The following is a 23,864-nucleotide window of genomic DNA, read 5'->3' on the forward strand; positions in this document are numbered from 1 at the left end:
CACATAGAAAAGCTGACGTAAGGAAGTAAATGCAAGGTGATGTGGCTCGGGAACATTTGTTGTTTTGAAGAAATGGCTTTCAATGAATAAATATAATAAAAATTAATTACATTGCACATTTATTTGGGTGTGCACGTGCGAGTAATGATAATGGTATAAGATTGATTACTTTTGCAACCTCAAAGAATTTAATTGTGAAAAGTACCACTTTTAAACATAAAGATATCCATAAACATACCTGGTCTTCTCCAGATGGTAAAACTCATAATCAGATAGATCATATTCTCATTGATAAGAGAAGGCATACTAGTATAATTGACGTTCGTACACATAGAGGTGCTGACTGTGCCAGTGACCATTATTTAGTAATTGCTAAATTAAGAGAAAGACTCTCAGTGATAAATCATAAGCAACAAAATCTAAAAGTTATAAAATTTGATACAGGAAAGTTTGCTGATGAAAGAATTAAGAAAGATTACCAAATTAAACTGTCAAATAGATTTGAGGTTTTGCAGGATTTAAATGATGATGAAAATATAAATGAAACAGACGTAAATAAGAATTGGGAGCACATACGTAATGCAATAGAATCAGCAGCTAAAGAAAGTATAGGATACCATTAACCAAGAAAGAGTAAGCCATGGTTTGATAATGAATGTCATAATCTAATAGAAATAAGAAATCAGGCTAGACTTAGGTGGTTAAGTAACTCTGATGATACAAATCTAAGCAATTATAATAGAATAAAGCGAGAAGTTAACCGCACGTTTAGAAGTAAAAAAAGAGATTACTTGAAAAGCAAAATTAACGAAATTGAAACAAACAGCAAAAATAAAATTATCAGAGATTTATATAAAGGTGTAAATGAATTTAGAAAGGGGTGGCAACCTAAAGTAAACTTGATAAAAGATAAAGACGGTGATTTTCTAGCTGACCCAAGCGATATTCTAAATAGATGGAAGAACTACTTTAATGACCTTTTAAATGTCCATGTAGGAGATAAATCAGAAGTGAATGAAGTACACACAGCAGAACCTTTAGTTCCAGAACCAAACTTGACTGAAGTTAAAGATGCTATTAAAAGGCTAAAGAATAACAAAGCACCTGGCATTGATTTAATACCAGCTGAGTTAATTAAATATGGTGGAAATTCATTAATATGTCAAATTCATAAATTAATTTGTTTAATATGGAATAAAGAAGAAATCCCTCAACAGTAGAAAGAATCCATAATTGTTCCTGTGTTTAAAAAGGGTGATAAAATGAACTGCAATAATTACCGTGGAATTTCTCTACTCTCAACAACATACAAAATATTGTCTAACATTCTTTTAACAAGACTAACCCCATCAGAGGCCTGCACAAGACCCGGAGAAAACCCGTCTGCGAGGAGGCGCGCCTACAATAATATGCAACACGCACATCAAGCCCAGGTGTTCGACATCGCGCAAGCGAGCTTCACGTCACAGTGTTGCACAGGCTTCGATGCCTGCCAGGTTTTTCTATTACCCGGGTCTTAAGAAGACCCGTGAGACTCGATGTAGTTCTTGCAGGTAGACGGCGAGCACTACTGTCAGTGTTGCCAACGGCCATTATATTTCACTACGCATGGAAATATTTGAATTTCTGCTAGGCGCAGGTGCCTTGAGGTTGTAGAATCATTGGCGTAGCAAGGGGTGAGCGAAGTGGGCGACCACCCTGGGCCTCGCGCATATAGGGGCCTCGCGTCCTATGAGGTTGATACGAAAAACGTAATAAATGGAAGTGAGAAAGATAGAAAAGGCTAATTTTTGTGGGCAATAAAATTAAGACATTTTTAACTGGCTTTATATTCTAGCTTAACGTTATAATTTGAATGAATACGTCAAATCAGAGGCGGGCGGGAGCTCTAAGCCTAAGGGGCCCCGAAAAAGTCAAAATAATTCTAATTTCTCATGTGAAACATCAACGCAAAAATTGCTTGGACAATTTTATCCATTTTTCTACTGTGTCGTGACCTTGCATAGCCTACCCGATTTTAATATGTTAATGGTAAAGTACCTCAAACTGCCACGGAGCAAAGTATGGGGCATTTAAATGCTTCCGGTGTTTTAAACTCAAGAAAGGTATGGATAATATTAGCAGTTCTTCCTTCGTTCCTACAACTTCAGACGCAGCTATTGCCTGCCCTCTGTAACGGGCACGAAGATGATTTATCTTCCGAATTTCCTGATCAAGTTCTATGTTTCAGGAATGTGCTTAAATCTGAAATCAAGTGCTTTAGGAAAGTTTCTTCTCCTTGATAGCTCTACACTAACTTCCAGTGTTCTCTGTATCCTGTACCGCCTTCTGTTTGGGGGAAGGGATAAGTAAGTATTTGTATTTTCTTCTTTTGAATACATAAATGTCAAAGAAAGATATGTTGTAATATGTGAAAATTCAGAGTTAGAGCATCGATTTGTATAGTTATTAATGTAAGTGCAGCCACAACCAGCCATTCTAAGTAATTACGTAAATTTCCTGAAAGAAGCTGACTGTACTTGAGGGACCCAAGTTTATTTCTTGCGGACGCGTACTTTACGATTTTATTACGCCACTGCGTCAAATATTTAATATTACAAGAACATTAAGACGTAACAACAAAATGAGATTCACAGTTATAATTATCATCTAAGTCCTAAAATTCAAAGTTAACTGGTACAATTTATGTGCAACAAAGTCAAAATTGCTAATTAAAAAAAGTCAAAATTGCTAATTTTAAAAAAAGGTCAAATTAGCTGTATCAGTTGATTACACCAAACATTTCACATTTATTGTGCAAATGACTATCGTTTTAAGATTTGCTGATGTTGAAACCGATTGTGTAGAAGAGCTTGTAGGTAGATACATTGGGCCCCTAGAGAGGATTGTGATTTAGCGCACTCCCTTCCCCCCGCTCTATCAAGCACTGACATTTTATGTGCGTCCTTCCATATTTTCTACTTAAGCCATGGTTTGTGACATTTACATCCTACAAACTTCGAAATGAGGAAACAAAGAACGACTCATTAAATAATATATAGGTTATATTTCAAGATTCTTACTTTGTATTTCTGATTTTTTTTAAAAAAAAGTTTAGCACACTTAAGGATATTTCAGTTATCTTACTGCCTAAAGAACATCTTAAAAAACGTACTATTACTACTACTTTGGTTAATGAAAATTCCAGCAGCGTGTTACTGTAGCTCTGCCAAGTGTAAATTTCTCTGTCGCGTACTATTAAATATAATTTTCGTCAGAAATTAATTATTATTGTAGGCTATTATATAAATATGATAATTTGCTGACGTTTCCTTGATGACTGTGTATCGATTTACATTGATATTTCAAACTTAAAGAACGATGGGGCCTTGCATTCAAATCTCGCCCAGGACCTCGCGATATGTTGCTAAGCCACTGCACCTAAGATTTTGTAACTTCTCAAATTAGTGTCATTATTATGTCAAACCAACTACCACATATTTTCTAAATTTGTTTCGATGGTCTTGAAATAGGTTTGTGTGTCTTGTTCATTTTATGTCACCTTTCTGGTCTTGAAATCGTAAATCTTCTGTCGGTTTCATTTTTACGTTGTTTGTTTGTTGAAATGTGTAAATAGCATTGCCTGTTATTTGCACCCGTGTGAAAATACAAGCTAACAATTATATTTTGTATCGTATTACTATCAATGCGGTCTGAGAACAAGATAACTAGCAACAACACTAGCGAACGACGATTTGTTGAAAGAGATGACAATATTCAAAAACCTTTTATAATGCAAATTCTGATTTCATGTTCCATTTTATGGACCATCGTGCCTTAGTGTTCAGGGGGGGATCTTGAGCAACTAATTCGGATATTGAATTGGCAAAATTACACCAGAGAGAAAATCTGTTTGATTGATTGATTCATTTATTTGGTCAATTTATGAACAATAAGGCTAATCGGGACTGGACCTATAGTTTAAAGTGGGATCTGAACCATCATGTGCTTCCACCGGGTATCGAACCTGGTACCCTTTGATTACAAGGCGACGACACTACCACTGCGCCATAGGGGAGCACCCCCAAAAAAGTATAATGTAGAACAACCACCAGTCACACAAAGTTCCAAAGTATTTACGATGGCACTTTTTGCGAAACTTGGTTCGTACTCCTGTACAGGTGTCGGCAGTGGCAGCAATTAGGGGCGGGGCCGAGAGAGTGCAGTTGCCCCCCTCCCCACTTTTTGCTACTTTTGCACCACGCTAACCTCATGTACCAAGGGAAATTAATTATCCTTGCCCCCATCCCCAGTACATTTGCACTTTGGCCCTCTAGTTTTGGAACCCAATCGCCGCCACTGGGTGTGAGCGATACAAATGTTTTCTAGCAAGGAATAAATGTCTGCAATTTCAAATTGATAAAAGTGATGAACATTTTAAGTGCTCCTAGAACAGTTTAGAATCTAAAAGTTGGCAACGGTGACTGCGTGACTCATGTATCTGGAGACGGTGCAAAACCGGAATCAGCGTTCGCTGAAGATAAGCGAGCTTCGTTTTGCAAGGCCTTCCAGTTACCCGTGGGCTTTCGATGCTTGACGGGTCAAAACCCAGGTATATAGTTTTACTCGCCCGCCCGACCAACCAGGCGGGCCTAGTAAGCGATTCTGGCCGTTGTGCAGCTCTCTAAACCCCATATGGTAATGAAATTATAGGTGATTATCAATGTGGATTTAAACGTAACAGATCAACTACAGATCAAATTTTTCACATCAGACAGACACTTGAAAAAAAGTGGGAATATAATCAAAATGTCCATCAGCTATTCATTGATTTCAAAAAAGCATATGATTCGGTCAAAAGAGATAAATTATATAATATATTAGTAGAGTTTGGAATACCTAAGAAGCTTGTTAGTATGATAAAAATATGCACCAGTGAAACAGAAAGTAAAATTCGTGTGGGTAATAATATGTCTGACAAATTTATAATTCATGATGGGTTAAAACAAGGAGATGCATTATCTCCATTGCTCTTTAATTTTGCCTTAGAATATGCCGTAAGGAAGGTAAAAGAAACTAAAGAAGGACTAAAATTAAATGGTGTGACTCAGTTGTTAGCATATGCAGATGATGTAGACTTACTGGGGGATGATATAAATACGATTAAGAATAATGCTAAAATATTTTTCAAAACTGCTAAAGAGATAGGTTTGGAAGTTAACAAAGAGAAAACTAAATATATGCTTACAGGCCGAAACCAAGTGTTAGGTAATAATCAAAATCTAATTATTGATAACAACTCGTTTGAACCAGTTTCCAAATTCAAATACTTAGGAGTAATATTAACAAATGAAAATTATATTAAAGAGGAAATAAAAAGTAGGCTTAATTCAGGAAATGCATGTTACTTCTCTCTTCATAAACTTTTGTCTTCTCGTTTAATATCTAAAAGTTAAAATATACAAAACAGTAATTTTGCCTGTAGTATTATATGGGTGTGAAACTTGGTCCCTTACATTGAAAGAGGAACATAAATTGAGGGTATTTGAAAATAAGATCCTTAGGAAAATATTTGGACCTAAAAGGGATGAGGAGACAGGTGAGTGGAGAAGGTTACATAATTTAGAACTACATAATTTGTATTCATGTCCAGACATTATTAGAATAATTAAATCAAGAAGACTTAGGTGGGCAGGCCACGTGGCACGAATGGGAGAGGAAAGAGGAGTTTACAGGATTCTTGTTGGGAAACCTGATGGTAAGAGACCTGTAGGAAGGCCAAGACGAAGATGGAGGGACAACGTTGAGATGGACCTAAAGGAAATCGGTAGGGATGGAAAAGAGTATGTAGATCTAGCTCAAGATAGGGACAGATGGAAGGCCTGTGTTGCTGCAGCCATGAACCTTCGGGTTTAAGAAGGCTAGAGAGTTAGTTAGTTAGTTAGTGCACGTGCGAGTGCGCTGCCGCTACTGCGTCGAAAGGCACGCAATTCGCGATTAAAATTAACCGATATGCCATCTGCCGGGATTTTCAGGAAGTACTCTTAGTAGGATACGTTGTGTTGAAGTCGTTTAAAGCGTGGTGAATATGCGAGAAAGTAAGGTCTACTGTTCAGGGTTTTTTTTTTTTTTTTGCTCTAAATAGTTTTATGGGTCAGAACAAATTAAAAGTTTTCATGTGTTTCCACCCCGTGGAATCAACAAAATGAAATTTGTTAATAAATCAGGGAAAACGTAATTGACAGAAGATTGGTATGGGGGATATAACACTGTAATTCGGCAAGGAAATTACGAAGAATGCACGAGTCTGCTTACTTTATTTATCGAGAGATAAATATATATTTCCATGAAAGTAAAGTTTTAAATTGTACTTTATAAATAAAGCTTTTTTTTTCCGAAAAATCATGAAGCGTCTTAACCAATGCGTCCATGTATTACCGGTGTTACGTATGTGTGAAATTTGGAACAGGTGCAAGTCAATTAAGAGAGAAGATGAAAATAGTTTTAGAATGAATTAATGTCAAATGTAACCAGAAAAAAAGTGGATATGCTAATGTTACTGTTTCATTCAGTACGATGTCCTTTTTCAGTGCGTATAGCCTGGTCATGAAATCGTGAATATTCTTATTAAACCAGTCTTTCTCTTTCGAGAAAGAACTGCAACGATATGTTCGCAATTTTCTCCTGTCCCAGCTTTTCAAGTACAGGTCAATTTCAATTCCTTTATTTTCAAATAATTTCCGAGAACCCCAGTTACATGACGTGCAGATGATACAGCACTGCTTTGGACAACCAGTGCGTATACATAGTTTCGTCTTCATTTTCCGTGTTATTTTTGCCTATCATAATTAAATGCTTCGTTCTCAGTACAGCTTCACGTTTTTAGAGTACCTGGAATTCACATCGCATTCGCAATATTTAAAAATAATGCGTAATTTAAACGTTTTCTACCATACCAGTCATGACAACACGCTGCTCTTTTGTACTACTGCTGAATGTAAACAAAGATCTATCCTACTTAGAGCGGCCATATTGGAAGCGACACTAGCGCTCAGGTGGTAATTTTAATCGCGAATTGTTGACAAGATACCTCAAATGTGCCATTAGAGCTGGAGGTTCATTATTAAGCTGCAGAATTCAAATTGAGGATTAAGAAATATCCTACTTATTTCTCGTGGCGGAGTGGTTAGCACATCGGGCTACGACGTCAGGGGTCCCGGGTTCGAATCCCGGCCTAGACATGGATCTTTGTGAGTGACCATTCATCAATTTCATCATATCATCACTCATCTCCATCTTCGCAAATTAGCCAAAAGGACCACCAGAAGCGAAGTAAATCAATCAATCTCGTTTAAATTTCCTTGCGCTATGATCTTAGAGAGTGAGAGAGAATCTTTATTTTTGTCGGTCCATCTCCTTTTCTGCTCCCTTTTCTCTTGAGATGGAAGGAGACAAAGGCAAGATGTGACTCTCCAAGAACTTGAAGAGGTTGGTTGGTTGATTTGGTGTTTTAAGTCCACTTTATGCACAGCAAGGCTAATCGGGACTGGACCTACAGTCTAAAGTGGGATCCGAAGCACTATGTGCCTCCACCGGGTATCGAACCCGGGACCCCTTGATTACAAGGCGACGACGTTACCACTGTGCCATCGGGGAGGCTGAACTTAAAGAGGGAATGGCACGTGCGATTCACACAATTTCGTCTTAAAATTTTGCATATTTGAATTTTCGCAGGTAACGCTATCATCAAAAGGGCACTTTCTGGACAAACATGATAGTAAATAATAGGCTACTGGCTATATTAATAGTTTTCTTCTTTATACAAAAATGTATGAAAAATGAAAAAATATTCTTGCCCCCTCCCTCAAAAATTCTGCGGATGCCGTTGTTGGTGGGTTCATAAAAATTTAGCAAGCAAGGAATTTCCCAATAAAAATTTATTTTAATTTTTAGTCAATACATGTGCGCGCATATAGTCTTTCTTCATTTGCTACACATCGCAGAGGCTCGATTTGTCATTATTTCGATGGAGATTCACGTCTAAAACAGAGCGAATAGTTAAATGGCTAAGCTGTTGTCATACTTATGGAAAGCAAAGCGGTATCAAAATAGTCCCCACAAACTGGCCGCTATTTTTCCTTTTTTTTTATCCTTAAAAGTAGGCGTTTCATTCATTAACACGAACGTGACTGTTTATAGCGCCTCTACCGCGCACAACGGAAACTAACTCGATTTCGAAGGAGCTGCTCGATGCTGCCACCTGTTGCGCGAATGTTGAACTACGTAGCCAACAACTCTGGCGGAATCGAACTGCCTGTAATGAGGCGTGCTTGCATCTGGCATGCGTGAGTCGCGATGCAACGTAGGATCGCCGGCCAGCAGACAAGAACGCCGGAGATTCTTGTTGGGATCTCTTGTAGGTCGCCCGCAGGGAAGGTCAGTTACCCCGAGAGTGCAAGGACTGCGTCCACCAGTTTGAGATGGTGAAGATGCTTCAGCACACGTTTCCCTCACCTGTAGTCTTGGCTTCGTGGGAGGGGAAAACACTGCCAACATAGGTTATGTGGTAGCCCATTTGTAATACAGGGTGCGCCAAAAGTCTACCGCCTCCTCCTTCCCTATCTAGAGAAAGGGAGTTCCATATATCTCTCTCTCTTTCAAATATCGTAGCACAAGGAAACGTGTTGTTGCTTCACAGGATAAATAAGTAAGATATTTATCCATCCTCAATTTGTTAATTTTTCAGGTTAATAATGAACTTCCAGCTCTAATGGCATATTTCAGGTGTATGTTGTGAATAATTGCGTGAGTTTCCACCGTATCTAAGTAAATATCCAAGTTATGGCAAAACTACCCTTAATAGGCGGCTTAAGGCGAAGAGGAACAATCATTGTGCATTTATTTCAATATCGTCGGATTGGGCACTGCTGTTTAAAAAAGGGTTTGGTAAGCATGAAAGTATGAATTTCTCATGTTGCAAGTGGAAACTGTTTTTCAAGTTGATTAGTAAGCTAGACAGGATGTGTATGATTAATAAGTATTTTTGGAATCTCATGTATTCCTTATAGGGAATCAACTTCAATTTCAAGTTACGGCTAATCAAATGGGAGTTTCGACTTTTCCTTCTACTATGACATAGTTCAACGTGTCCTTTTCCGTCCATGTACTTTTCTACTACATTGCATGTTTGATATTCCCGAGAGAACTAATAAAATTATGGTCCTATAAACCTAATGCATTTCTCCTTGCCTCCTATGGCCATCCTGTCAGTGTTGGCAAGCCTGATGTGCACAAAAGAGTTACATTTCACCATTAATAGAGCTAAGATGACTTTCAAGGAGCTAGATTAACGAAGGCTGCATAAAGTGTCTCCTAGGGTAATTTTAGGTGTCAGAGGCGTGGGGGGGGGGGCGCTGCCATTGCCGTTAGCTTTAAGTGATGGCAATTTATTCTTAGTTTTCACCGCCTAGATTTGGCGGCATCATCACCCATCTCAATAATCCAATGATGCTCATATGAAATCGAAAATAAAGGATTCCCGGATAACAATATTCTCATTTTCAGCTTAGCCTCCACGGCGCTATATAAAAATACCTGGGGAGGAAAGAGGGGGTGGGTGACGCAGCCTATATATGAATATCACGTCACGTGCAAAATGTACACTCATGGCAAAAGTTGGTCTTTATGGGCTGGAGCCAGTGGTGGCATCATAGTGGGGCAGAGGGCGGGTGCCACAGTTCACAGCCAAACGAGTGAACGAAAGAGTCAGATCTGGCTCCAAAAGAGTCAAGATGGCAACAGTGATCGGCAGCTGCCCCAGCGAGAAAGACCTAGGGGAAATTGTCCCTCTCCCCGTTAAGAGTTGAGCGAATGGACAGGGGTTGCCAAACCAAGATGTCCTCCTTGAGAACCAACAAAATCTTAATTTTGATTATATAAACGATTTGTTTCAAGACTAGTTGTTTCAAACTAGATATTTCATATTGGAAACAATAACACGAGATTGAAAGAAAGGAATTTCGGGGAAAAAAAAAACATAGATGGCAGCATGTGGTGAAAGAATATAAATAAATTGTTAGGGAAAAAGTATCGATTTAGTGAAAGTAAAGATTTGATAGGAAGATGTGAAAAAGATGAAAGCAATGTGCAAAAAATAGATAGTAGATGAAAAATAAAATATAAGTGGGTTTCATCATTCAACAAATTCAATCCTGTAGTCAATTGTTAGGCACGCTTAAAGAAGTTTCAATGATGCAAAAATTTATTCAAAAATTTCCTTCTAGGAATGCAACCAAATGAAGACAAGGGCTATGTTGAGTAGTGATTCTGAAGTCACTAAATTTTAATAAACATTTTAATAAATTTTTGAATTTACTGCTGCATAACTTAATACATACATTGCAAAATCATGTGGCAATTTAAGAGATTACTGTTATATTGATATAATTAGCTATATAGGTATTAACTAAATGCATACGTACAAAAAACGTTTAACAAAATTTTAAAGTTTTTTTTATTATTTAAAGCCTTAATTATATAATATATAACATGGCCAAGGCTGTTATTGGGAGTGGATGAAAAGACCAGGGTGAAAAGTTAGGGATGGCAGGTTGGAAAGTCGGGGACGCCAAAATCTACCTCGCCCGGGTGAAAATTTTATCTTCAGCCGCCCCTGGGTGAAAAGGTGAATCACTCTTACTTTTTTCTTAATATAGGCATGGTTAGAACATACTCGGGTTCTTTCGGGGAAAGATGACATATCAGGCAGCAACTACAACATATGTTCTCAGAAGTAAGCTGGTTTCCGTGGCAAAGTGGTCAGAGTAACGCGCTTCCAAGCCAGAGGTCCCAGTTCCAACCGTGGTTAGGCGTGGATGTAACATTTGTATTTGTCTCATCACTCATTATTAGCCCAACAGTTGGAAAAGCGAAGCACAACATATGGTATCAACCTATGACACAAACGGATAGGTAAATATGGCCAAGCATATAAGTTGAAGTAAATAGGTGCTTCAAAAGATATACAATTTTGATAAAGCTACGTCTAATTCATGGTAAGGATGAAACTACACAGACCGCCCATCTTCAGTCCTATAGCTAGAAAATTATTTGAGGAGACGCCATTACTTTTAGAAAAGTTTTTTTTGTTTGTGTCCCTCGTTCATTATGTGTAAAAGAGAAAGTAAAATATCAATAAATAAGTAACTGTCTAAATTTGGCAATTCTTGCTTAACTAAATACTAATAAACCCGTGACTGGACAACCCTTGAAGGGCCTAGGCCTATCTCCCTCCCACAATCCTACCTAGAGGTGTGGAGATCTTCAACTGGTAATAGGGTGACGTGGGGTCAGCACGTCGAACACCCAGCCGTTGTAGGAGATTTCCGAGACCGGGTTACTCGTAGCTCCCCAATTTCCTCACGATGGTGGGTTGCCACCGGTCCCATACCACAGACTGAACCCAGGCAGACTCGAACCCTTGCCGTCCCGCAGTCGGAGTCCAAAGCACAGCGCCTTAAACCGCACTGCCACGGAGGAGGCCTTAATTAAATACTAGTTTTCCAAAAATACCTACACATGTATAACCCACGGTGTGTAAATTATGATTTTGTTTAGCTTATTTCCATTACGTGAGCAGTGTACCTATTGTGTTAGATGTCGACAGTGTCGGCGATTGGATGTCAAAACTTGGGGGAAGAGGACAGTTTATTTTTTTCTTGATACACAAGGCTTGGCATTAAGGGCTCATAGTGCGGTTGGAAAAAGTGGTGGCAACCACCTCCTAATCCCCGCCACTGGCTGTCCAGTAATTTTTTACACTTGCATAATACGAGGCATTGTTACACCCATCAGTTCCTGAATATTAGTGTTCCGTGTAGCGTATTTTAATAAGAATTCATTGAAATCAGATAAAAGTGGCAGTTTTTCTACTGTGACGTTTTTGTAAGGTGGCGAAAATTGTGTGTGCTCTAAGCAATAGAAGAAACATGAATATAAGCAGGAAATCCCTGCTGCACCGCCTTCTCCTCCCAGATCATTTAGAACCCTATATGTTGGTTACCCAACAATATTGAACGTGTTGAATCACCGCTTGGCGATGAGTCATACTGCCAGTGTATGCACAGAGCCACAGACTGTTAACAAGCGTGTATGTGTGCTAACGCACATGCTGAAGCTAAAAAAAAAAATTAAAAGAAGATAAACGTTATTCAGGTTTCAAAAAAAAATCTAAACCGTATTTGGCAAGCCAAAGAAAGAAAGGCTGACAAGTGTCATGAGAAACTTCCATTTATTTTACTCAGTTTTATTTCCAATCCATATTCAGTAATATGATGCTGTGAGCTGCACGTGTCTTCTTTAAGTTCCTTCATTTGGTCATTCTGCCGCTAGAACGCGGCCCGTGTACCGGCTTGATGCACGCCGCTTGCCGGCGACATTGGATGTACGCAGCCCCCCTAAGCTCAAGGTGTCTTTAAAGGTTTCTTCCATTTGTCGTCAAAGGAGTCATTCAAGGTTCGATTGTGGGTGATTTCAGATGGGATTTTCCCCCAGCAATATCCTTGTATGAAGCCCTTCCGTGTTCAACCAGCCTCAGAGAAATGGGTACCTTGGGGAGGGAGCGTCGGATTGTGGTGCTGATCACATCACCTTCACAAAATAGCCGAGATTTTGTGCAGAGGCAACTTTGCCTTAGGTGTGTAAGAGTGTTGTACTACAAAGGATTCCGAATATGTTTCATGCAAGTGTTTGGTAGGTTCGATAGTGTTCCCGACGATATCACGGGGTGATAGAACCCAGCTGGTGGGGATGCTCCTCCTGTCAAATCAAGATTGGTTCTGAGCCATGCGCGCCGACTACGTGGGTGCTCCGGGGCTCGAGCACCCACATAAATAATCTTGCGGGTGCGCCGCACCCACAAGATTTTTAGTTTGATAAAAACAAAATAAAATAAATATTTCTCACTTGCCATTATCAAAAAATAATAAGCAATTAAAACATTGAGATGGGACAGACTTTGATAAAGACAAGCTAACATTGCACAGGGACATGTTTCTAGATGTGTGCAGAACGAACAAAGAAAAAGTGGCCAACTTGTCAGACATTACAAATATTTAAGTAGAGAAAACAGTGGTCCCATGCGTGAAATGCTCACAGAATTTGTGAAGTTTGTACGGGTGATTTTAACTATACCTGTTACTTCTTGTACCTCTGAGCGGTCATTTTCAGCACTTAGACGATTGAAAACGATTTTGCGGTCAACAATGACCCAAAAAATATTGAATGATCTGGCAATTTTGCATGTTCATAAAGAAATGACTAAAAATATTGACATTACAAAAATTGCAAACGAATTCAGAACTGCAAATGACGTAAGAAGGAATGTGTTTTATATTGAAAGTTAACATGTCATGATTATTATTATTTGGTACAAAAAGTTAGTCATTTTGTAGTTTCTGTTCACAACAAAATCCTTGCATAGTTCTTTCTGCAATACAATTAGAATTATTTGCATTTATGCAGATTTTTTTATTTTAATTTGTATGAATTTGGTATTTTCTTTTAGTAACGTGTTGATAATATCATTGCCTCTTGCTATCATTGCGCATGTAAATTGTTTAAAGTATGCAATACTTGATAATTACAGATCTAACCACCATTGATATGCACCCACAGAAATTTCGGAAAGTCGGCGCCCTTGTTCTGAGCTTGTATGATTCCGCTGCAAATCTGTTGTTTCGTTCAAAATTCGCAAAATCTGTAATCCCTGGTCGTAGAAAAATCAGTTTGAATTCATATTACCGTTATACCTTAATTTGCAATGCTTAAACACAATTGTCCTGGTATATTTTAAAATTTTGATTTTTGCAAATATACATATATGCACCATTTCTTTACTTTTCGGAAAATAATGTGGAAAAAATACTCATATTTCATTAGTTTGCATGAGAAAGAGATTATAGATTCAATGATTTTCCCGAACACTAACATGGAGCGAATTAGAAAACAAAACTACGCGTGAAAAACGGAGGACGGAACGGGACAAATTTGGTTAACCCTTTCGTTCCTTTAGATCTTAATGAGTTGTTGCATAAGCGGATGAGAGAGCGAGAGTGGAACACGTGGCTTCCAAAACGAGGCCGGTCCTATTTTTAATATTGTTCGAATTCCTCCGCCAGAATCGGATCTAAATTTAGACGCGCGTAACACGGCGATTTCTGGCTAGGAATATTCCTTCCTGGAAACTCAGCACGAGTCATTGGAGAGTCTGGTTCGAAAACAATTAGTCATTGTTCAAAATCTCCAAAACCAGTGACGGCGGGTGTGGTGGAGGGGGCTATGAATATAAGGCAAGGTGAAGTTCGATGCAGAGATAGGGATTCCACTCATTTTCGATCTCGGCCATTTATGGGTGATGTGTTCAGCACCACGCTCTGATCGCCGTTACTCCCTTCGCTCTCCAAGTTGTCGCTTGTCACCTCCTGTGTCACAACAGCCATTTGAGAAGCGATTTTTATTGGGTGACGTAGGGTTAGCGCATCGAGACCCATAGCCGCTGTTTCCTGGCTTTCGAGACTGGGCACTACTCTTAAAACTACTTATTTTCAAGTGGATCTTCGCGATGCTAGGTCAACACTGGCATTTCTGGTTCCTGCTTGGGAGCGTTCGTACCAAAGAGGCAAGAGCAATCGCTCTTCTCCCATCGTGGGCAAATCACAACCTATTCTTTTTTTCAGTAAAATATATTTTTGACGTACCTTGTTTTCATGGTTTTCACGTCGTATATTCACTTCATTCTTCACTTTTCTCAGGACATCCTTTATTACTTTTTTATCATCATCATCATCATTATGATTATTATATTCTCCAGGGTAGAGCCAGAGTGTGGAAAGTCTGTGGGCTTCAAACACACATGATTGGTACCTTTACTACACGCGCTCATGCCCTGAGTGTAATGCTTGTTCGGATAACCATAAGGATAGACATTCGTGATCAAATACAGGATGATTCAGCTGATTTGTCCTGATTTCAATCTTCATTTAAAAATTACTACAGCAGATACAAACTTACACAAGGTACCGTTAGAAAGGGGAAGGTTCAAAGTTTTACTAATAGTTGGAGCCACCAATTTGTCAAAGTGCCGCGGTAGCTCAGTCGTTAGTCGGCCTCCGTGGCGGAGTGGTTATGTCAGCGCGCTAGGACGACAGGGTTCCAGGATTCGAATCCCGGTTGGAGCATGGATGTATGTGTTTGTCGGGGGATACTACCGCATAGGGGTATTCATTAAAAAAAAATCGTTACGGCGTCTAACTACCATGCGGGAGTCCCGGGTTCGATCCTCGGCAGGGGAGAACCGGGATTTTTTTCCACCTGTTCAAGCAGCTCCTGCGCCCACCCACCGTCGTATATAGTGAGTATCTGGAGGAAACTGGGGGGTAAAGGCGGCAGGGACGTGGTGCTGATCACAGCACCCTCACCTTCGGCCATGATCAAGAAAGTGTGGGCCCTAACTCCACACCCCCTATACGCTTTCATGGCGTGGTGCAAAGCACCAATTTGTCAATATTTCCCACGCTGAACTGCGCTGTACTGCAATCGTTGTCAGAGATAGGAAAGCAGAAACGCCTGGAGTTTGTACATTAATTCTCGGATGATTCTGTACTGGAAAATTTATGGGTAAGTGACAATTTTTATTTTCGTCTCACTGGAGAAGTGAATAAACAAAACATCGATTTTGAGCTACCGAGAACACACATAAGTTTCAAGAGTCATCGCAGCATCCCGAGAAAATTCTTGTCTGGTATGCAATTTCGAGACATGTTGTCATTGGTCCCTTGCTTTTTGAGGAGTAGGCTACGTCACATCTGAAAATTACCTGGAATGCTCAGTATGCTTTTTATCCCAGAACTGTGAGGCAAACGTATTGCAATACGAAGACAGTGGTTTCAACAAGATGGTGCCACGCCGCACACCACAGAAGAAGTTCCTGAATAAGCATTTCCGACATCACTTCATTTCGAATTGATATCCTGAAATGTTCAACTGTGGCATGCATGCCATGGCCTCCCACAAGTCCATGCTATGTTTACGTGTGGGGATACCTGAAACAAGAAGTTTTTTTTTTTTTAATCTGGCCCAAATCTATCCATGATCTGCTAGATTAGGTCAGGAGGATAACCGAAAACATTTCGAAGGAAATGTCGAAAAATGTTTTCGACAGCATGTGTGTTCGCCTACGTCGTGTCGCCAAGCTGCATGGTGGCCATATTGAAGACATACAAAAATATACTTTGAACCTTCCTCTTTCCAACGGTACCTTGTATAAGTTTGTGTCTGTTGTAGTGCTTTAGTGGTTTTTTTTAAAAAAAAAGAAAACATTGAAATCAGGTCAAATCAGCTGAAACACCCTGTATTTGTTTAAATAACCATATCACTAACCAGCACCATTTTCCAAGTAATTCTGACAAAATCGGGCCATTTACATTGTTCAAAAGTACCAAATAATGTCAAAACTTGCCAGTTTTATTGCAAGTTGCGTTTATTGTCACTGAAAAACTCAAACGTTATTGCTTAATCCAAAAACTTAACCAAACGTTTTGGTTAATACAAAAGCTCAAACAAACGTTTTTGGTTTATTAAGAAGCTGAAACGTAATTTCAGAAGATAAACCATTTTTTTTTGGTTGACACAAAAGATCAACCAAATGTTTTTGGTTAATTCAAAAAATTAGTTAGCTGCATCGAAAAACAAATGCATGGTAGTTTTTAATAATTGGTAATTTTGACTAAATTATGTGGTAACTCTCTGTCCCGTGTGCGTGTGTGAAACTTTAAGTTCATAAATATACCGTAAAATAGGTTGACGGATTAACTTTTCCGTGTTTCTGGAGGAAGGGTGGATGATGAGTTTTCTTTTTTTCTTTTTTTGTGGCTCCCATACACTCGTCCACTATGATGATCGTTTTTTTTATTGTTAATTATAGTACCTCGAGGTTGTTCCATCTTATAATGTTGGCAGTGATTCCCCCTCTGCTTCAAATATTACTAATAATATTCATACATACCTAGTGTGTGGTCAATTTGCTGCTAAATGTGTATGCTCAGTAGATTGCAAGTTCTCCAGCACAGTCATATTGATGGAAATGAATGGGGTCTGGATTATTATGTAATAACATTTTTTTTTTATCTTAAAGTTTTCAGGTCAAATCAGTGAAACGTTTGTTCCATGCCAAATCGTGCTTTAAAACTTGCATTTTAAAGTACATATATATTTATGTTAAATATTGTATTTAGGATTGTAGAAATATATTATATTTTATTTTCTGATTAGCGACATGCTTTATGTCCTTATCATACTTTATTTAAGTTTTCTTTCGGTTATCTTACGTCATTTTTTTTAGCTCGACGAGATGAACTGTGAATGCCTATTAGGCTATTCAACAAGGGATGGTTTTTTGGGGTCCAATAGGGGAAAAAAATTGGTAAAAAATCCTTGAAGAAAAAGGAACACAACCGTTTTTGTAGAGAATTTTGTGTAGATTAATTTTCATCATAACCTCTTTTGCTGTAAAATGCTTTCTAAGCGAGATATTTGCAAGAAACTGATTTTGGGCAAAATTGATTTGTTGTTAAGAACCCTTTCAGGAAGATAATAAAATTTGTTCAGCTTTCCCTGATTTTTTCCTTATTTTACTCCCCTATTGACTGGCCTATATCTCATTGCAGCGTACCACTGCACCAACCTTTACAGCTGCAGAGGTCATTGAAGCAAACAACCTTTCTTTTATGAACCGTGGTAAATTCTTAATTATATCTATTCTTTCAGGATCTATTTCTATTTTGTGATCCTTAATTAAGAAACCGATAAATTTAATTTCTTTGGTCATAAATGTACTCTTTTTTTATACAGTCACTCCAAATTTTTTCAGACGTTAAAAAACAGTACCTAAATAACTTATATGAGTTTCAAAATCAACAATTATATATATAACAATTATATCGTCAGCATAATATTCTAGGCATTTGCCTCGCAAATCTCGTAATATACATTCCATCATTCTTGCGAGACAAGCTGTACATACCTATGGTCATACCAAATGGAACACGACAATATCTTAATTGTTGCGTTGGCCTAAGTGATGACACAATCTTTTTCTTTCAGCGAGTTTATCATCAAACAAACTTTATTTATGTAGTCTAATTGTGCTTGCACATTATGTTAGTAAAGTTGCATAATCTGGAACAGTGTTGTATCTGTACATTCGAATAGCATAGATGCCCGTGCGCTTATTTCAAGGTTCGTATGCATTAAACAAGCCAGTTTAACTTGCATACTTTACATTTTTTTTCTCTCTTGATTTTCGTTGGGACGCTATACGAAGCCTTCAGAAAACTGAATTTTGTCCAGAATATACTCGTATATTCAATCTTCTTGGTTATTCACACTTGGCCATCTTTTGTGCTTTTTTTGTGGCTAATCTGTTTATATTTGAGTTGGATGAAACTGAATGAGGACTTGTATGGTTCTTATTGGTTGGCTGGAAAGAAGAAAAAATCAAATCAGGCGCATGGGGCTAATATAAAAAAGAGTGAATATGGAGAAAGTGGGTAAAAGTAAAGCAGAAAAATGAGCTATTTTTCTATGTATAAATTTATAGTTTTTGTTTCAATTCTATAGTCATACAATTATACTTTGTTTTTTGTTCTCGCAAATGCCCATTATAATATTTACGCTGATTCATTAATTTTACTCTTTTCCCTTGCAGGCAGCAGCAAAGATCCAAAAAAGGAGGTTCTTTCACCGACTGCTACAGCTGGTAAGTGAACAATGTATCGGTCTAATATATCGCAAAGTTCTGCCTAAAACACTTCCCAATCGCTACCAAGCGTAGGCGTGATCATGATGGCAACAGGGGGTTAATTTAATTTACAGGTAGCGTGGGGTTTTGGGGCCAGTTGAACAAAAAAATGTAGAATGCAATAGTATGCAGTGCGTTATTTGGAAAAAAAAATCCCGTGAAGGGTAAATGCAGTAACTACTCTTGAATCATCGGTATATTATATATATATAAATTTAGTTTCCTCCCAAAGAGCCAAAAATTAGCAACCAAAGGGGGTGATTTTCCACTCATCCTCAGTGATCGAATTGAGCCGGTACGAGCCGGTATGGCATACCGGTAGTAAATTAAGATGCCAAAAAGCATAACGGCAGTACATTTTTAAAATTCACACTTATTTGATCGCAGTAGTAGCTAAGTAATGGCCAACAATGTACTCGCTCATTTCTCTCTCTCTCTCTCTCTCTCTCTCTCTCTCTCTCTCTCTCTCTCTCTCTCTCTCTCAGTGGCGATAATGAAAGAGAGAATATGAGAATCGATGTATTATTTGAGAAATAACAGGCACACAACAAAGGATTGTATCGAAAGACAGGCCTGTGCATACGAGCATACCGGCAGAAGGCTAATTTATTTCCAATTCGGTCACTGCTCATCCTCCCTTCAAATACCACCCTGTGATGACGCCAAAGACGATAGAAGAGTTGGAATTTTGAGTCTACTTTATGCACAGGTAAGCTAAGAGAGACTGGCTGGAACCACTATGTGCATCCACGAAGTATCCAACCCGGTGATTGATTACAGCGTGACGACGTTACCACTGCCCAGTCCATCGGGGAGGTAGACGATAGACGACAAATGGTCGGAAATTTAACGAACTTGTGCCCCAAATATGCTGTTATAATGTGAGACTCCCACTCTTCCCCCCCGGAAACACCACGCAGTTTTAACTTCTCAACTTAATTATTCCTGACATATAAGGCAAAGTAAGTTCTCGAAATGATCAAAATATAATGTATGATCTCTCTTTAAAAGTGGAAAATTATATTTCACTGTAAAGGTAACTCATTTAATTTTGGCTGCTAATGTAATAATTTTAAGCCCACACCATACATTTATTTCTTAAAAAAATTATATATACATACCGTTAAATTTAGTGGGATTATACAGAGTTACGAGAACTCATAGACAATCTTGCGATTCCCCTAAATATTGAGTCACTATACCCACGCCACTGTCAACTACAAATGAACAAGTAAATAATGAAATTTGGTCGTTTCAAGCACGAAGCCCTGATCTATGTTTATTTACTAGGAGGTGGTTCATGAGAGTGGAAATGAGGCTCCCCTCCCTTTGGACTTACTTTCTCTGAAGCAAATGGAACCAATAATTAAATAATTAATTTGCTTCATTTTTCCTATTGCATTCCCTTTTTTTTTTTTTTTTTTAGACAGTGCGAAGAGTGATTGTAATGTACCTTATTTTGTTGGAGACTGTAACTACAGATCTTCATGTTTATGGGCACTATACCTGCAGATATTCATGATCACGGGGACTGTAACTAAAGATATTCATGTTCACGGGGCTGTAACTGCAGATATTCACGTTCACATGGTCTATAACTACATAGACTATATTCATTTTCGCGTGGACTATAATTACAGATATTCATGTTCACGTGTACTATAACTAGATATTCATGTTCACGTGGACTGTAACTACAGATATTCATGTTAACAGGGACTATAACTGCAGACTTTCATGTTCATGGGGACTATTACTACATATATTTACGTTCATATGGACTACAAGGGGTGTAAGGGGTGACCTTCCACGTAGTACACCCAAATGTCAACCTCACTTCCACGTTAGTACACCCTGGACTGAAGACTAACGAGGCTCTGGCGACTGGCCCCATGGCCAGTATAATTTTGTGTGTGTTGTCCTGTTTTTTGTCCTTGTGTGTGTTGAGTGCCCGTTTGCAGCCTCAGCTTTTAACAGAAGTCAGAACATTTTAAGATTTTTAGTTATTCAACGTTAGAGTTGTTATTTGTAATGATAAGGGGCTGGTCCCCGTATAATGTGACGGGAGCAAAATAGCCTAAGTGCTGACGCTCCCAAAATTTTAACTTCAAATTCAAATTCAAAATATGGACTACAACTACTGCTTGTCATGTTGGCGGAAACAACAATAATATTATTATCTTCATGTTGGTGTAGATAACTACAAATATTCATGTTCCTGGCTACTGTAACTAGAACTACAGATTTTTATGTTGATAAAGGGCTACAACTCCAGCTTTCTGCTTTCCTATTGGTTGCGATGGTAATTCCTCAACTTGAATAAGCGTTCTGGCGCTACACCGAGCAGACGTGCCTTCGTATGTCACCCCCAGGACCGCAATGAGAAATGACGGGAGCAACTGCTCCGTTGACATCTGCCTGGGCTGGCGATCATGTGCCTCCGTCCCTTCCACGGTGATGTTGCCAACCTTGACCTTTTTTGCCCAAATCCTCGGTTCATGGAGGTAGGTCAGGTCATTGCCTTTTGATACCCAGGCGAAACCGTCTTTGTTTTTTATGATCAGTTTACTCGCCGATGTATTTCTAACGTTTTCTGGGTGTTTCCGCTCTACAGTGGTCACGTGATCATAATCATGAATAACGGATTTCTGTTATCTTTTATAAGAAACAGTTTTCCACAAATATATAGTAGTCAGTCTTATGCAATTTACTTGTATACTTCCGAACAAACAAAGAAACTCTGTTCTTATCTCTCTCACAATCTTGACGAGGCATGTGGTGCTCTAGTTTCCATTAAGTTTCTGTAATAATCAAAATTACGAATTTTAAAGCTTTTTCTTAGAAATTGAATATTTTGGAATATCTGAAAAATAGAAAAATATCAACACGTGATTGTTGTTGATATGAAGCAAAACAGTCGCATCTGTCAATGTTCCATAGTTTCGAACATTTTGCCGACCGCCGTGACGGAGTGTTTATTACAGTGCGCTACACCGCCAGGGGTCTCGGGTTCGAATCCCGACCTGGACATTCTTTGGTAGTGTCCCTTCATCAGTTTCATCATATCATCACTCATCCTTATCGCTGCGATTAGCCAGAAGTGGCAGACAAGCAACGTAAAATAAACCTAATTCGATCAATCAATCTTTTCCCCTCAGTCAAGTAGTCCCGGGTTTGATCCCCATGTTTAGGAAATCTGAGCTTATACAATACACAATTGGTGGGTCTTTTTCCAGTCTTACGGCGGGCGCCCTATAAGCTGGCAAGGGAAGTGGGGAGCGGGGAAGCGACCAATCCATGGCGATAAAAAACGCAGCAGCCAGTAGAACGAGGTTCACGTAGTACTTCTTTCCGCCTCGTCGTGTCTCTGGGCGCCATTGCTGTTGTCTGGTTGGTCTGCAGCGTAATCCCCGCTCCCCTTGCCAGAACTAGGACCGGTCGCCGTAAGAGTGGGAAAGACCTTAGTGGAGGAACATTGCACAGCGAAAGGATCCCACTTCAAACTGTAGCCACAGTCTCGATTAGCCTAGCCTATCTCAACATAAATGTCGACTTAAAGCAACATTTTGTTACAATATTTCCGGTTATTTTACAACAAACCTGCTACAATGCACGCGATATTATGAGAAAATGCCTTGGAGTATGGCAATAAATGCACCGTAGCGATTTCCATGGAGGAAAAATGAATTGGTATTTCCACGACATTTCTAGGTCCGCAGGGAACACGAATATGATGCTATGCTTGAAACAAAACTCAGCAGCTTTACCAATAACGATCTTATGTAAATTCCGATTGCACAAAGCCGCTATACAGTTCAGTGTTTCTACCAAGATAAAGCGGGTAGCACAACGTATAAAAAGTCACCAAGCACGCATGCTGGGAAAATCAATGTTTGGAAAGTGAGCCCGGTGTATTTTGTTGCACGAACAACTTGTTCTGAAAAGCGACACGAATTTTGCAGGAATATTCCTAATTGAACATTGCCCACTCCCCGCGAAAAGAAAAGGGGGGGGAGGGCCGTCCTAGTTAACAACAACGCCCTTTAAAAACGTTTGTTAAATGTACATTCAGCGCCAAAGTAAACATAAGCCCAGATGGAAAATTGTGCATAAACACCTGACGTTACGGGAAGAGCAAAATATTACACTTAATACGCGTTTCCTTTGTTGATAATTCTCATCCACTGTAAGAACGCAGTTAACATAAGCGAAACCGTGCGACTTCTAAGAAATAGTTCCTTTCCTGTGTGTTAGTTCTGGTGTTATTTTGCCCATGAATACATTGGTGGTAGCAATACATCTACGTAAGGCATCACAAATTCAATGTAGCATCTACTTACATTGAGTAGTATGGCTTACAGAAAGCGATCGGGTATTCTGATACCCAGATATATATGGATTATATTATCCGAATGTGCGCATTATCCCGACAGTTTTATCCTTTATCTTTTCAGGGCTATGTAGTACATATCCTTTTATTCGTTATGTTCCTATTTCACTGTACTATCCAGATATCCTAATTATCCGGACATCCAGCTGTTCGGATAACCGAATCTGACATGTGTGTCTTTTACTGGATGCCTTTCTTTAACCTGTGACGGGTGTGCATCATGTAGTACACTTCGATCACATCTCATGTCTGGCTTTACGGTCGCAGCTTCTAAAAACAACGTCTCGCCCTTTGGAACTCCCATTTGTCACTTCCTAAATAGCAAATTTCCATCTGTTCGCCTCACGTCGACACGAGGCGGCGAGCGAAGGTCTCTGGGCAAAGCAGCGGAAACTGAGAGTCGATAGCAGGCAGGAAGTAGTACGCCTGTCCACCTCTAGATGTCTCCACCGGACCAAAACGCGTGTTCCTGTCTGTCACATTGGTGTCGGGGGACGAGGACAACGGTTGTCCGCTGATTGCCGATGGGATGGGAAAAGATAAGGCAAGCGACGAGACGGAAATTGCATTGCTCAAAGACGGGGTGGTATAAATTGTGTACACTACATGCGGTGGCGTGGCGAAGTGTCTACAGCAGGA

The 23,864-nt window shown here is 39.2% G+C and overlaps 1 protein-coding gene across 2 annotated transcripts in view; it reads left to right on the forward strand.

Moving 5' to 3' along the window:
• LOC145987861 (uncharacterized) overlaps positions 1-23,864 on the forward strand; it is a 648,175-nt gene that overhangs the window by 573,906 nt on the left and 50,405 nt on the right. For both annotated transcript variants that reach the window (XM_083122619.1, XM_083122620.1), the window contains exon 7: positions 18,743-18,793. In XM_083122619.1, coding sequence (XP_082978745.1) covers positions 18,743-18,793 — 51 coding nt within the window. The remainder of the gene's footprint in view (positions 1-18,742; positions 18,794-23,864) is intronic.

The sequence above is a fragment of the Lepisma saccharinum genome, chromosome 5 (assembly GCF_977018435.1).
Source record: "Lepisma saccharinum chromosome 5, izLepSacc3.1, whole genome shotgun sequence".
NCBI lineage: Eukaryota > Metazoa > Arthropoda > Insecta > Zygentoma > Lepismatidae > Lepisma > Lepisma saccharinum.